The following is a 17,160-nucleotide window of genomic DNA, read 5'->3' on the forward strand; positions in this document are numbered from 1 at the left end:
AGTTGCCAACTTTGCGAGAAAGAGTAATTATATTTGCCAGTGAGATAGATACTCAGTTATGAAAAGTCTGCATGAGTCAATTGATTATGAATGATATACTTTTACGCAAGTATGTAGTACCAATTAAGGCTGGGATTGACTTTGGATTGCTATAGATCATGACACAGTTGAGTCACAGTATGTTCCACCCACATACTAAAATTATTTTAAAGTGACACCACCAGCATGATCCTTTCTCTAACAAGTAAGGTGGAATATAAGCTTTGAGCTTCAATGAGTTTAGATATTTTTCAAAATTAGTTTCCAGGTTGTTAAAATCACTTTTGTACTGGTAGTCCATATAGTTGTGTGCAATCATCATGATCTGCTGGTGAAGGACTATCATACTGATGATAGGAAGTCCCATCAAAAAAGAACAATTACACTCAAAAGTTAAATTCAGGCCAAATACGGTGTATGATCCCCTCAAGTACTATGCACAAAGGTAATTAACACATGGGTCAGGGAGTCATTCCTCAGCAATTCACACTGGTGTCTTTTGTGGATGAACAAGTCACTCACTGAAATACCTTTAGCAAGATAGTCAACGTTGAAATTGTTTAGCCAAATACAATTTGGTTACAGTTAAAAGTAAAAGTTATAGTGAAGAACCACATTAGTACAATACAATGTAAATGTATTGTTCCCTCATTCTGTCTTCAGTTACAAGAGAATCAGTCTTATCTATATTATACCACTTTTGCCAAAAAGGACACCATTTTAACAATGGATTTCCTGAATATGAGTTTTGGAAATATACAATGTAAGCATGTTAAATTTGCTAAGGTCGCCATATGTGACCCTGTAAAAACCGTCTGGTTTAACTGCAATTCATCTTTTAGTCAATAACTCCATTGGTCAAGAAAGATAGGAAACAATAAGTTTCTATGGAGTGCAACAGCTATCTAGATGATGCCACAAGTTAAAAAAATCTATATTTATCAAAATTACTAATTTTGTTTAAAATAAAATGTCACCTCATTCTGATGTTTGTTTAAGAGAGTTGGTATTGTGTAAACATTGTAACTGCAACCTTTGGGGAAAACTATGAGCACTTGCATCAAACTGACTAAATAAGACTAAAATGGGAATCAGTCATCTTTCATGTCATACTAAACAGTAAATTCTCTAGCGAAAATGTTCATTATCAGTGATCAGAAATTATTAAAAAACAAAATTAATTTCATTCATTTTTTTTATTAACACCACATCTGGTTTTCAATCACATTTGTCTGTGGAATGCATTGATCAGTGATGAAAACATTTCCTTTGTTCTATTCACCCCTCCTGCCACCTTCTCAGCAACTTAAAAATCATGTTTTGTTTAATATGTCTGCCAGTGTTGAAAAAGTCTTCATGCTGAAACATTAACAATTTCTCTGTTTACTCTCTGACCCAATGTGTTTCCAGCGGCTTCTATTATTTTAATTTTCCAATATGTGTAACTTTTCAGATATTTTTTAGAATATATTATGGGGCCTTGAAAACTGTTTATGATGTAAATTGAGGATGACAAGAAACAAAGTAGTCATTGTCCTTCATTAAAGTCCAAGACATTTCAATCCAGTTTTAAGGATCCTGTTTAAGTTCTATGATAAGAATGAAAATAGGAGAACTACAATAGCTGATAAACTTTTTGCAGTTGTGTTATTCCCTCGCTAGCTAGATTGATTTAAAAAAAGGCTGCTATAAGATTTGAAGTATATTTCTTCTGATTGTGCACGATGTTCTCCCAATTATGAGAAGTGTTAGTTAAGTGTGGCCTTCAGCTTTTCCTTGGGCAATGGATTTGTCACTTGTTTTGGAACTTTACTTAAGTATAGTACATGGCAGCATTACAGCTCAGGGTGTCAGGGATCAGAGTTCAATCCCAGTATCCTCTAAGGAGCTTGTATGTCCTCCCCAAGGAATGCATGGGTTTCACCCAGGTGCTCCTGCACCCTCTTCACAATCCAAAGACATACCAGTTAGTAGGTCAATTGGTCATTGCAAGTGGTCCTGTGGTGAGACCAGGGTTAAGCTGGTGGGTTGCTAATAGTAAGGCTCAGCGTCTATACCATGCTTTCTCTGAATAAAATAAAGTAAAAAATACACATTGGAGCAGAAGAGAGGCTCATCTGCAGGGATATATAATTTAACAGGAAAAGTGATCTTGCCAGTGAAAGTTGAAAGGGACCAAGGGTTAAGGGAGAAAGCAGGAACCAGGTTCTGAAATGAATAAATCAGTCATGATCTTGTTAAAATGACCAACTCTCAGTTTTCATTTCAGCTAATCCACATAGCATCTAATTATTGGTTCTGAAAAAAATGTGCATTTGGCTTTCCAGCTTAAGTGTGTACTAGAGATGGACATAAGCTTGAATCAATTAGATAGATATTTTATTGATCCCAAAGGAAATTACAGTGTCATAGTAGCATTACAAGTGCACAGATATACAGATATTAGAAGAGATGCAAGAATAAAAATGTTACCTTAAAGTAAAATGTACAAGATTTACAAGTCAAAGATGACAAGATTTCCAAGTTCACAGTAATAAGATGGTAGAACAAGAATTACTGTAATATTATACATTCACACTGTCCAGATAAGAAGTGATGGTAATATTGCACAGGATGTCCATGATAGCAGGGTGTAGTAAACAGAGGTTAATAACAGTCTAACAGGAGGGGGTCATCACTTCCCCAGCTATAGGTTGACTCATTATAGAGCCTAATGGCCCAGGGTAAGAATTACCTCATATAGCGCTCTTTGGAGTGCTGCAGTTGTCTTAGTCTATAACTAAGAGCGCTCCTCTGTTCAGCCAAGGTGGCATGCAGAGGGTGAGAAACATTGTCCAGAATTGCCAGGATTTCCTGTAGGGTCCTTTGTCCTAGCACACCTCCAGCATACACAGTTAGACTCCTATGAGAGAACCAGCAGTTCTAATCAGTTTATTGAGCCAGCTGGCATCACCCATGTTGATGCCATTGCCCCAGCACACCACCACATAGAAGATTGTACTGGTGACAACAGACTGGTAGAACATGTGAAGGAGAGGCCTGCATACTCCAGTCTCCTCAGGAAGTAGAGACGACTCTAGCCCTTCTTGTACACAGCCTGTACTGGTGTCATCCAGGTGCATGCTCAGGTACTCATAGGTCCTCACTACATCCACACCCTCACCCTGAATAGTAACAGGGAGCAGTACAGGCTTAACCTTCCTAAAATCCATCACCAACTCCTTTGTCTTACTGATGTTGAGTTACAGATAATTCAGCTTGCACCATTCACAAAGTCCTCCTCCTGTCCTCCCTTTATACACCCAAAGATTGCTGAGTCATCAGAGAACTTCTGCAGATGACATGACTCAGTGCTGTATCTAAAGTCTGAGGTATACAGGGTAAACAGCAAGTGAGCCAGTACAGTCCCCTGTGGGACTATGAAGGTTCCTCACCTGTCAACACTTAAGGTAAGATAGGAGGTATGGGCCACCTGAAATGTGAGCTTTCTCCACTGTTCAGTTAAATAACTTATAGAAACTTGGTCTTAATTTTGTGCCTTTTCCCCAAAACCCCTGTAGTCTAAGAACAGGGAAATTAGATGAAGCAATCCAATTTCAAAGTGAGTGTTATTTCAGATTAACATGCAACTCGTGCAACTGGGTTTTCCTCATACTTGGTGCAAAGACTGAAAAGCAGAAATTTTAGTCCCATGAATCTGAAAGGATTGAAGCATCATAAGTTTTTATTGTTCAATATTTGTCTGGTAGCAGACAATAAGACACTATGATCTCAGATCAATGGTTCATGTACATGCTATTGAGGTTTTCTGATTATCATTTAATCTATAGTTATTTTGCACTTAAAGGGGTTGTTGCAGGACTTTTCTCACTGCATCTCCCCACTTCAGATTTCACACACAACAAAGGCAGCATTCATTTTTTTACTAGTATTAGGTTCAAGTTATCAATGTCTGCTGTCATATCACATATATTTTAAATTAAGCACTACAATGGATTTTCAGTGCTGTTAATGTGGGATATCTGCACGTTAACATTGAAACATTTTTGGTAGAAATGTAGTGAATGATAAATAAGATAGGTTTAGTGTAATAACAGTGTTTGATGGATGGGGCAGAGTCAGAGGGCTATACATCTCTCTATGACTCATTGCTACAAAACCAATGAAATAAACAAGTTAATGTGAGCTTGAATTTAATTGCAGTTTAAAGAAATACTACAAGTTGAAGTAATTTAAATGGAGTCATATTCCAAGAAATATTCATTTTGCCACAGAGCTAAAAAAAGGAAAAATAAATGAAATACTCAAACTGTATATCCTGAAATCAACATCTCAACTTAAGAGGTATCTAAAGTTTAAAAAGCTATGTTTCGTACACTTTAACAATATTAGCAACTTAAAAGTCATTCACATCAACCACTTCTGCTAACTGTATTTTCTTCTCCATTAGCATGTAATTCTGAAGCTAAATATTAAAAAGCAGTGCAAAGTTCAATTCCATCTGAGCCCAGGTTGGTAAGAACTGCTTATTAATTAAGCCTACACCATGCCTCATTTATTTCAAATGGGCACCAAATTTGAATTTTGAGCAGGAAAGAAAAACAAACTGCTAGAGGAACATGGTAAGTCAGACAGGATCAGGATCCTGATGCAGGGTCTCAAACAAAACAAAACACCTCTTTGCGTCAAGAGTTGCTGTCCAACCTGCTGAGTTCCTTCAAGTTACTTTTTGCTCCAGATTACAGCATGTGCTGTCTCTCATGTTTCTTAGTCATTGACTTTGGTTTTTAAATTGTAATTGCAAATTTCATAAGTAATTCACTTTTCTTTACAGAATTGCTGTAAAAGGCATAGAAAGTGTCAAACGTATAATGCATAGTCCCCTGAAGCATTGTTGTAGGATTCAATCGGCTTCTTGCCTTCATCATTACAATAATAGTAGCAATTATCTGGATTCTGCCTGTACGGTAATTGAAGGAGACTCCTGCTTGGCTTCACCCCACACAACAATCAAATTGCTTCAAATAATTAAGTATTAAAATTGTCAGCAGATGTAATGTACATAAATGAATTTTTTGATTGGCAATATACAATTCTAGGCACAGAGGGTTACTGTTTGAAATTTGCTTTGAAGAGGATACTTGCATAATAGTTTCATCAGCAATTCAGCAAATGGCTTTGTCTGCACATAGTTCAGTCTGACGCTTCATCCTTTCTCAAACTTTGTAATGCAAATCAAGCAATAAAAGTAAACACAACAGTTACTACTCTGACTGGCTGTATTTTTGTCTGACAGTGCTGAAGAGCACTCAGCCCATTGTACTTGATCTAGGCCTTTGAAAGGTACACTAAATTAGTCCAACTTTCCCCATTTCATTAGCTTCCCTTCTTGCAACTTAGATTATTTTCTCAGAAACTGGTAAATAGAGGGGGTGGGAGAAGAGTGTTTACAAAATACAAAAATCCTTTTTATTTGGAAAACATCTAATTTTGGGCATGGCAACATAAACAACATGATCAGAGATAACCAATGCTTTCTAATGGTGGATGGTGTCATGAGATCTTAAATTTACAGCTGAACAAACTTAAGTTCATGATCTCATCTGACATAGCTGCTCTAACAATCCAGCATTGTTTCAGTATCGCACAATATCCTTCTCTAGCCCTTTTGAATAATCTGAGAGAATGTGTTCTTGCTTAATGTGACTACTTCTGCACAAGGAGAAACCATTCGGCCCAATGGGCCTACAGTATGTCTGCTCTAAATAGGGCAATCCCACCAGTCCCATTCATTGTCTCCATTTTCCTGTAGCTCTGCAACTTAATCTCTTACATACGCATCAGCTCTCCCATGATTCTTTTTGCCATTGAGGTAATTCATGGTAACTAATTAACCTATCTAGAGCATCCAAGGAATGTTGCAGGAAAGTGGAACATCCGGAAGAAACTCACACTGCTACAGGAAATGTACTAACTATACACAAACACCACCAGTGTCTGATCAGATGCAGTTCTAACTGTTGCACCATTACATTATCCATTTCATGTGCAGTGCCTATCAAAAGTATTCACCCCTTTCAAAATTTTCATGTTTTATTGTTTTACAAAATTGAATCACAGTGGATTTAATTTGGCTTTTTTGACACTGATCAATAGAAAAGGCCTCTTTTCTGCCAAAGTAAAAACAGATCTCTACAAAGTGATCTAAATTAATTACAAATATACAACACAAAATAATTAATTGCTTAAGTATTCATCCCCTTCAAGTCAGTATTTGGTAAATGCACCCTTGGCAGCAATTACAGCCTTGAGTCTGTGTGGATAGGTCTCTATCAGCTTTACACATCTCATCTGGACACTGCAATCCACCCCCAACCCCAATTGTTCTTTACAAAACTGCTCAAACTCTGTCGGATTGCATGGGGATTGTGAGTGAACAACCCTTTCCAAGTCCAGCCACAAACTCTCAATTGGATTGTGGTCTGGACCCTGACTTGGCCACTCCAAGACATTAACTTTGCTGTTTTTAAACCATTCCTATGTAGCACTGGCTTTATGCTTGGGGTCATTGTCTTGCTGGAAAACAAATCTTTTCGCAAGCTTCAGTTCTCTTGCAGACTGCATCAGGTTTTCTCCCAGGATTTCCCTGTAATTTGCTGCATTCATTTTACTCTATCTTCACAAGCCTTCCAGGGCCTGCTGCAATGAAGCAACCCCACAACATATTGCAGCCACCACACTACTTCTCAGTAGGGATGGTGTGTTTTTGATCATGTGAGGTGTTTGGCTTACACCTAAAAGCCAAAAAGTTCAATTTTGGTTTCATCAGATCAACGAACCTTCTTCCAGCTGACTTCAGTCTCCCACATGTCATCTAGCAAACTCTAGCTGAGATTTCATGTGAGTTGTTTTCAACAGTGGCTTTCTCTTTGGCACTCTCCCATATAAAGCTGTGACTGGTGAAGCAGCCGAGCAACAGTTGTTGTACGTGTATTCTCTCCCATCACAGCCACTGAAGCTTGTAATTTCTCCAGAGTTGTTATAGGTCTCTTGGTGGCCTGCCTTACTAGTGCCTTTCTTGCACAGTCACCCAGTTTTTAAGGATGTCTTGCAGATTTACAGCTGTGCCACATTCTTTCCATTTCTTGATGATTGACCTAACTGTACTCTAAGGGATATTCAGTGACTTGGAAATTTCCTTGTATCCATCTTCTGACTTCTTCTTTTCAAAAATCTTTTTGCGGATTTGCTTGGAGTGTTCCTTTGTCTTCATGGTGTAGTTTTTGCCAGGATATTGACTCACCAGCAGCTGGACCTTCCAGACACAGGCACTTTTTTACGACAATCAATTGACTGCACCAGTGATGATTTGGTGTGTAATATTAAGGGGAGGGGTGTGAATACTTATGCAATCAATTACTTTGTAGAAATCTGTTTGCACTTTGACACGTCTTTTTTTCTGTTGATCAGTGTCAAAAAAATCCGAATTAAATCCACTGTGATTCGATGTGGTAAAACAATAAAACATGAAAACTTCCAAGGTGGGTGAATATTTTTATTGACACCGTACATAACTACAAAGATTTACTCTTCCTCATTTAACATTTTTTCTCTCTACATGCTACATATCTGCAAAATTAGTTTTTTGAGTAATCAAGTTGAGCATATACACTCAGCTCTCATCATCAACCCATTTAGATCAGACTGATGTCATAGAATTGTCAGTTTAAGTAAAATCTAAAACCAGCAAGACTTTTCTTCAATCAAAAATGGGGAACACTGCAGTTTTCATCATTGATTTTTGCTATAAATTCAGTCTATGGTCATCCTTCCAGGCCAAGATACTGTCCTAAGCCATGGGAAAGTGCTTGTAAACTTGGCGCCATATGCAGCATAGAACTGAATTTTTACCATGCTTTATATGGCCACTTGCATCTCTTGCCATTGTCAGATGTGACCCAACCTTGGTAATTGATGCCGAAAGCCTGGCCCACCTGTCCAGGCCTCCACCCCTTCCTATTCACCCCTGAAACCCAAAACTCAACTAGTCAGGCTACTGAAATGCCCCTTTTGTGGCTGTCCTTAATTTGTTTGACACGTTATCCTTCGGATGATTATGATCTTTTCTCCTGTATTCACCATTACCGTATCTCTGTTTGCTGACTGTCTTGATCCTACAACACCATTTTAAAATCCTCAAAGCCACTTTATGATCTTAACTACTTACCCTCCTCCCCCACAACCGTATAGTGTCTCAACATAATCCAAATGGAGCCTTTTGCTCATCACTGGCAGTTGTGCCTCTGAGGTCTGAAATAATTCTGTACTCCACCAACTCTTCTCACCCCAAATCAAACATCTCCCACTTTCAAAGACTTCAAAATTGAATAAAATTCAAATTTAGCCTAGATATGGAAGGTTCAATTGAGCAAAGCAGCAAGTGTTGATATACATTGCAGACCTTTGGATGACCATTGGACAATGTTGGGTCGACATCCTGAACAAGGAAGTCCATTTGCACACATAATTAAAGCCTCTTCTTAAGGAATAGAGCTTTTGTGGTCTAAAGGTGCACTGGAAAATACTGGAGTGAAATAATGAGGAAATATAACACTGTAATATAAGTGAAGACTGGAATACAAAATGATTTGTTAACTTTGACAGTAAAAATGCAATACTAGACTAAATATTGACGCATAAATTTTAAATGTTTCAAGGATTAAGAAAATTACACACATCTTTGCAAGCCTCCAATTAGAACATTGAAAGACAAAGAATAAAAAGCATATGCTTCCAACAATAATGATTATGACGATTTCACCCTTTCTCAGTTCAGATATATTGGTACCATCTGTACCCCAAGAGAAATAGCTCAGCACATACTAGAAGTGGTGAATCAAGGCCTAATTTTGTCACTGCCTGAGTCTCCCAATGGCAAGGATTTAGAGTAATAGAAGGAAAAATACTTTTTACCATAAGCATTTGATGATTTAAAGGTTTGCCCAGATTAAGTACACCTGACTTTCACATAACCCATACATACGGTCAAATGTTTGGGAGACAGTGGAATGGATGTGCTGGCCACCAGGGCTGCAGCACCTGTTGTACATGGGAAGTCTCTTCACAGCTGCATTTTCTGACTTGTAAACTGTTCAGATTATGAGCAATTCACAGGAATAGAACCCAGTGTAACCTGGAGAGGGCCTATATCTGGAAAAATACAAGCAGAACCACATATTTCTATAAAAGTCAACGGATCCATTTGGATTGAAGATGATTTTGAGCCACATTACGTTTGGGTAAAAAAGGAAAATAGCTTGTATAGTATAATTAAACAGAGTTCAATAAAATGTCAGAGATTCCGTAATGCAGAAGTGAAGATTAGGGATACAAGGGGAAAATAAACTCTCACAAAGTGAACTTGAAAACATCTTTTGGAAACATATTTCTATGGCTACGAAACTCATTGTCTTGTCTATTTTAAATATTTTCAGTTTTTAGTTTTAACAATGATGGCTCTCTCCCTCCGAAGGGAAGATCACTTATTGCCCAACTTTAACAAAGGATGACTAGTTACTTTGCAAACTTTTATAAGTACAAATGGGCATACTGTAACCAAATGCATTTTTCAACAGTGAACTATTTCAGATATTAACAAGTGCAATACAGCTGATCTAGAGAATTAGCTGAAATGCTCTACACTTTAATGACAATAAATTTCATAAGGTCAAGAGATGGTTATTATAGCCTATTTGAAATTAAGAAAATTTTTGCTTTTTTGTATAACATTTGTATTTTACATATGAGGTTGCAAGTCATCTTACAATGTAGCAACTAATGTAAAATTTTTTAAGCTGTAAGTTTTCCAGATAAGCATTGCACTCCCTTCCACCAACCACTGCTCCTCATCCCACCCATTCATATCTTTCCAACAAAGCATTTTTTCTTTAAAGATTGACAAAACTAAATAATTTTATTTACACATCAATTAGGTCACCAGTACCAATTAAATTACACAAGATAGAGATGCCAGTTCTGTACAACTGATACTTATTAACTGAAAACTGCTTCAGATCTCCATCATGAAGAAGCTTTAAAGAAAAGAAGCCAGAAAACTCTAGCCTCAAGAATTAGGAACATAGCAAGTTAATTTGGGCCACAAATAGCTCACCATGTTCCCATTTCTGTAGAGTTTTGTCAAAACAAATAACAGCAGGATTACTCTATACTAGAAGAGCTACTTAATGTTTTCTAGCTTATCATTTGCAGAATTTGAATCTTAAAACTGCTGGAAATAAGATCAAGGGTCATTGCATTCCAGGTGTAAATGTTGGGCAAATCCAATTTCTTTGGCAAATGTATCAGAAGAAAAAAACTCTACACAATTATGGGCCAGAGCACAGAAAAAGTACCATCTAGCCTCCAGATCAGGATTACTTATAAAGTCCTTATGTTAATCAAGAGACTTAATTCAGCCTAAAAGAGCTGGCCAGCACAGTCAAGAGAAAAAGTATTCTTGGGTGTAAAATTTTCTACATTTGCCCTTCTAAATTTCCTGGCTCACTGAAGCTAGTAACTCTGATGTAGGATAAAGATTCCTGTTTGGGTGGGGAAGTGTCATAGTAGTATTGCAAATGGTGCAGCTGTCTCAGAACTCATGTCTCCAGTGCCATCTTGGTCGATTTTGCACATGGTGGGAACTAGAACAACCAGAGGAAATTACATGACAAATGTTCAGAATTCTATGGAGGTATCACTTAGTTCTAAAACAAGCTGTTTATTACAAACATATTAGCTACTGTACTACTGTAAGCCACCTTAACACAAGTGGATGGTAAGAGAATTGGGTTGAACAAGAATGAAAGACAGTTGGTTTAAGGAAATGTGGTGAAGAGTGGGGCAGGGTACTTAGTAAGCCTGATGGTATCCTACTGTGTACACCATAATGACATCTTGGGAATATAGCCAGTCAAGTAAAATATTACAGTTATTTCCAGATAATGCACTGGAATTACCATCAAGTTATTTCTATTCTACTAGAGGAATAAATGCTTACCACTTTAATGGAGCTATCCGAATCATCCACATGACTTAACTATACTAACTCTGCAATTCAAGCCAGAATCTGAATCAATGACTGCTGCTCTATCACACCTGGAATATCAGATATTTGATCTGCTTAAGTGAAAATATATATGAAAATACCTCATTAAATCATGGAGGATTTTGTTTTGTAAAACCGTTTATACTACAATTAGCATTTTGCTTCAGAGTATGATTTCTTCATTTTAGAGTACTGGATTATCATCAACTTTATCAACCTAACAAACAAAACAATCACGTTAAAATGTGCTGTTATGGCACTTTCAGAACAAAAAAAAACACTAATTCTGGATTAAACCTGGCTCCTTTAAAGTGATAAATTTACACAAGCTTTCAAGAGGTCATATAAAATGATAGTATTTACACTAATCTACATTATTAATCCAGTACTGCCATTCCTTCAAAATATTTTGGCTTAAAAATAAAATGCATTTATCTATGCTCTTCAAGCAAAAAAGTCAGAAAAAGCAGCAGTAAAACAACAGGACCAGTATTTTGGTTAACCTTTATAAGGGAAGACTTCCTGACATGTTACCTTGAAGCATCTTAATGTAACTTGCCCAATCACTCAATATTTGTTGAAAAGTGGATAATTTGCTGTTTTCTCACCTTACAATGCAGCTGTCATGTTCTGACCCTATCATTCTGGTCTCTTATCTGCTTGACACCTCTACACCTTACATCCTACATGACATAATTCCACCTAGTTTTGCATCATCAGGAAACCTGAAAATGTGACATTTGGCCTCTTCTGTCAATGATTAGCTGGGGCACAATTTGCAACCCTTGTGATACCCCAATAGTTAGAGCCTACTAAACTGAAAAGAATCCATTCATTTCAGCTTTGTCTAATAATCACTTCATGTCAATATATTATCTTTTAATTACTAACTGCTTCAATCTTGTTTATCAGCTGCTTATGTGGGACCACAAGCAAGCCTTCTGAAACTCCAAACACATTACATCCATGGATTAGACAGTAGGGAAATCAACCACATTCTCAAAGTACTTCAGAAATGAGTCAAATACATTTTTCCTTCATAAGTTTACTGGTTTTGCTCTAACCAATCTTTCATAAATATTCTATGACTTCAACTTTTACAAAGGCCAGAATCAGGTTTAGTATCACTGGCATGTTGTGAAATTTGTTATGCAGTCAGCAACTCCCCAATTTATCTCCCTTCTCTTGTAAACAGTGGGGTCATATTTGCCATTCTATTAAATTCTGGGGAAACCATTTGCAGTATTTCCTATCTTTATGGTCAGCTGTTTCAAAATTCTGGAATTGGCATTGACCAGGTTTTAGCGTACTCATTTTTTTTTAAACTTTTCTTCAGATTCTTATTCCCATTAGACTAGGTTCCCTGGTAGATTTTGGCAGTTTTTTTTGGGGGGGGCCTCACTTTGTGAAGACAAACTCAAAGTAGTTCATTCCCTTGCCATTTTATTATTCCCCATTTTGAAGTTGCTCATGCAAGATCCACATTTGCCTTCACTAGTCCTTTCCTTTAAGTGCTCTTGCAGTTCATTTTTGTAGTTTTCTGGATACAATCTTACTTTTTGTTTAAAATAAAAGAATTTCTTACCCGCTTTGCCGATCCCAACATGCTTTAAAGCCTCAGGTCTATTACTACTTCTGACAACTTCATAAGCCACTTCCTTGGAATTTGATGCAATGTTTAGTTTCGCCTGGCAGTCATGCTTGGATAAGTTGAAAATACAAGGACAGAACTAGATATGGTTCATGGGGAAAATACATTTAATCTAGTTTAATTCCAATGTGGATTTTTATTTCTAACTGATAGATTACTTTAAAATATAAGTAGTGAAATCTATGTATAAACCACCACAGGTTTTCATTAGATACAAATTAACATTTTAACTGCATTAAATTTCACATTTACACATTATATTACATTTCAACTATGCATTATCTTAGTAGGCATGTGGTTCAAGAAATGCATCCAAATACACATTCATTAATGCAGCTTCAGATTTCACTCTCTGTACAAACCTCAAGCTATTCAAAGCCAAAGTGGAGATCGAAAAGAGGTTGAAAATCAAAATCTGTATACATTTTCTAAAAATTGCAGGAATTCAGCAGTTTGCACAAAATGACGCACTATCATCTTTGATTATATGTTCATATTGTATCCATTGTTCTCAGAATTTTTTGTTGTCTGCCTTGTGTTTTGCCAAAGCTAGATGTGTATAATTCCTCTTCAGCTGGTCATTAGGTAATATTCACCGTATGAACCATGTGTACAGGTTATGATTTAAATTCTTTCATGTTAATTCAAAACAACTTGAATTTTATTTCAGAACTTTCAAATAGATGGAACAGAAGGAATACAGCCGTATCACACTTCAAAGATTGCATGCTGATTGGCAAACATTGCTGTCCCATCACTGGATGTCACAATATCCCGATATATACAGATATTTGATATAAAATCCATATAATTGAACTCTCACATTCTGAAAAACAATGATAAAAATAAGAACTAGAATAGAACAAAAGAAAAATGAATAAGAAAGCAGTAGCTTAGTCCTTCATGGACTATGATAAAAAAAAAGCAACTTTCCAGTATTACTATTAGATATTCAATACTTTAACAATTCATTGCACTGGCAAAAAAAAAAAGAAATCATGCCATCTTTTCTTAGATGTTATTTTGCATAGGACTCTGCACTTTTTAAAAAATATTCAATTGACAAAATGTCTTTCACTCTGGAGAGAGAATTGTATCCTTGGACACCAGCTACTTCCAAGTAGACATTTCAGCCACTGGTAAAATTCACTCCTGCCAGTCTATTATTAAGTTAATGAAAACAATTATCAAGAAATTAGTACAGGAAATTGGTGATAGTCTTGCATGTGTTTAACACCATGTGACCAATAGCACGTCACAGGTTTCTTTTACTTTTCACAGCTTTTGGTTAGAAAATTTAGGGAAATTTAAGCAGCAAAGAAATAATGGGCAAGTGTATTAAAAAGTATCCTCAACACAAATTTAACTTTGTGTGCATAGTGTTTTATAATAGTTTGTCTGATTCAAGAGGCAAAACAATTAATATTTTCAGCAACAGGCATGCATTTCTGATCACATCAACCTGCAGTCAAACTCAAGGGGCAAAATTAACTTTGTCTGCAGCGTTCAGTTGGAGCCAAACACATCAAGCTAATCACTGCTAATATTATTTTATACTACACTTCTTAATCTAGGTTAGGGTGTATTAAGCAGAAGCTTTGGTCAAGATTGGGAATAGACAAATCTCAAACAAGAGAATATGCTTTTGCAATTGTTATGCATACACATCTGAACATACGAACATAAAAGATAGGACTAATTTATTTAATGGGGAAGTTCTGGTTTGGACTTATTTTTCAAAAAGAGCTTGTCGTTATTTCACCAGGAAAATAATCATCCAGCTTCTTTTATACATTTTAGTGATTAAACAACTTAGAGCTGTATTTGAAGTATGCAGAATCAAAAATAACCATCAATTTTGTCTCCAGCAAGGAGCAATCAGTGTAGATTGTGCTTTAGCAGGGGAAACTCAAAATGAGGGTGCTTGCTCCCTGTAACAGAGAATTAAAAACAGAAGGACAAAGGCAATAATCTTCCTTCCAAATCTATTGCAAGAATAATATTTGGACAGATTATTGACAAATAAAAGTGCTATTTCATAGGCAGAAACCAAACCAATTCAAATTATGGTAACTGGATTATAGCGCATTTTGTTGGGGAATACAAACCTTGTACCTTTCTTATATATCTTGCATGATAAATTGTCAAAAATTAAGACTGGCCAGGTGATCAACAAGTAATTGTTTTTAATTTATTCTTACATGCTAAAAAGGAATAAATTACACTGTTAAAGTACTTCTAGCAATAAAAGATTTTAGCTGGGCCAGAATCACAGCCAGCAACAGTTGCCATTACTGCACTGTACACCTCGACTGCAAAACATGTTACTTATCATTCATTTTACCAAGACAAAAGTAAAAAAAAACCTCCAACACACTTTTAATATTTCAAAAGAAACTTCAATATTTAGCCACTGTTGAATACAATGGCATATGCTTAGTAGCTGCAGAGGCTCCATCATGGACACATTCTCTTTATAATAGGTTCACTGCAGTAAGACAAAGCTAATACCCCTGCAAATACAAAATATCCATTGTATTAATAAAAAAGAAAGGTACATCTGTCTACAAATCTAAAGCCATCTGTGAAGAAATGCAACATTTTAAAATAAACTGGCTGATGAAAGTTTAGTTTCTTTTAAAAAAGGTGAAAGGGTGAGAAGTTACAAAGCAAATAGGGAAGTTTAGCAGAGCATTACAAAATAACCCTATTCTTTTACACGAATCATATATTCTTATTCAGTTAACATGTAAACAAAAAAGCCAATATTCAAACACACTGTAAACCCCAAGTCAGAGTAGATGTGTACAGTGATTACAATGCTAACTAAGCCACAATTTCAGTCTTAAGTTGTTAGCTAAGCTTTGCGATGACTAAGCTTTTCTTTTAACCAAGTACAATATACTTAATGTGGAATTCTAGTTTTATCTAGTAGTCACTAGTTTTATCATTTCTTCACAAAAGATACCACTCTAGCACAAGACAGCAGGCAGAGTCCTTCCAACAGGAAACTTGGATTCTTTGGTTGCTATTGATTTACTACTGGCTGCAGGTGATTTAATAGAGAAATCCCAGCTTTAAGAGATTTACCATTTTTCTAGTTGGTAACAAGAGATTTGGAACACATTACAAGGGAGAAGATAGGTGAATGCAGTGCACCTTTCAAGTAAACGCTTGGGGCAAAATTCAGAGACTGCTTAAGGAGCAACTTCCATGTGCCACTATGAGACATCATTTAACTTCCAAGCAGTGCAGAAACAAAAAAATGAAGGAAAGATTGGCAAATTCACAACGTTAATTTTCTCTCCACTGTGTCAACCACATTCTTACATCCCATTTATTGAATAAAGAAAACTGTACACCAGCAAGTCTGCTTCAGTTGCTCTATTTTGAAAGATGAAACTGCGCTTTTCCAGGAATTAGTTTGATTAAAGGCTGCTACAGTTGCAGGTACAGTTTTTTTAATATGCTCTTCCCAGAGTCAGCTGTATCCAGTAGAGTTTAATTCACCAGTTTAAAGGTTGTCCACTGAACGGCTTGTACATGTGAAACAAAAACCAGAAGGGGAGTGACAAAAGGCAACCTGCTCTCACATGCTGCTTTGCTCCTTTGCTTCAACCTCGAGATCAGAAACCTGTTGAAAAAAGATTAGCCAATTAAGTGATGTATCTTTTAACTATTATATAACATAGTATTCAAAATGTTATGATGCTAAGATGCATCTGCAGTTACTGTTTTTACACTTTGGACTCACTTATACTCAATGTCATTCAGTAGGAAGTGTTCATTTAAGTATATACACCATATGACTTTAAATTATGCTCCATATACTTTTATCTGTGCAAAACTAAATGCTTTGGTGCAGAAGAACACAAGATAGAGCATAAGGAAGCTACTTGTCCCCTCAATCCTGCCCTGCTATTTATTATCATTGTTGATCAGCCACACGCCTCATTTTTTCTGCCAGCCGCTCATTACCTTTCAATTACTAGATCTTTCAAAATGTTTTTATTTACATCCTCTAAATAATTTCAACCATCTAACCAGAATGCAAATTCAAATTAAAGACAGAAACAGTGTGCCATATAGCAGGGGCCCCCAACCTTTTTTGCACCGTGGACCAGTTTAACGTTGACAAAATTCTTGCGGACCAGCCAACCGGGGGGGGGTTTCAAGTTCAACAGCGTGTGACAGGGAATGAGGAAAGGTGCAGCTGACTCATATCGTTTCATATCGCCTAATCATATCATTTCCTTGCGGCCCAGTGGTTGAGGACCACTGCCATATAGAAACCAGAGTAGAACATTGCTTCCATGCTCTACTTTATTTTTTTGCACACCGATCTGAAGTTAGGCCTTTCAAATTA

General features: G+C 36.6%; 1 protein-coding gene across 2 annotated transcripts in view; it reads right to left on the reverse strand.

The window, feature by feature from the left end:
- Nucleotides 1-2,416: 2,416 nt before the first annotated feature.
- csnk1a1 (casein kinase 1, alpha 1) overlaps nucleotides 2,417-17,160 on the reverse strand; it is a 51,950-nt gene continuing 37,206 nt past the window's right edge. For both annotated transcript variants that reach the window (XM_063053489.1, XM_063053491.1), the window contains one exon: nucleotides 2,417-16,428. In XM_063053489.1, the coding sequence (XP_062909559.1) occupies nucleotides 16,421-16,428 (8 nt within the window). In that variant the 3' untranslated portion in view covers nucleotides 2,417-16,420. The remainder of the gene's footprint in view (nucleotides 16,429-17,160) is intronic.

Source organism: Mobula hypostoma, chromosome 7, assembly GCF_963921235.1.
Source record: "Mobula hypostoma chromosome 7, sMobHyp1.1, whole genome shotgun sequence".
NCBI classification, from domain to species: domain Eukaryota; kingdom Metazoa; phylum Chordata; class Chondrichthyes; order Myliobatiformes; family Myliobatidae; genus Mobula; species Mobula hypostoma.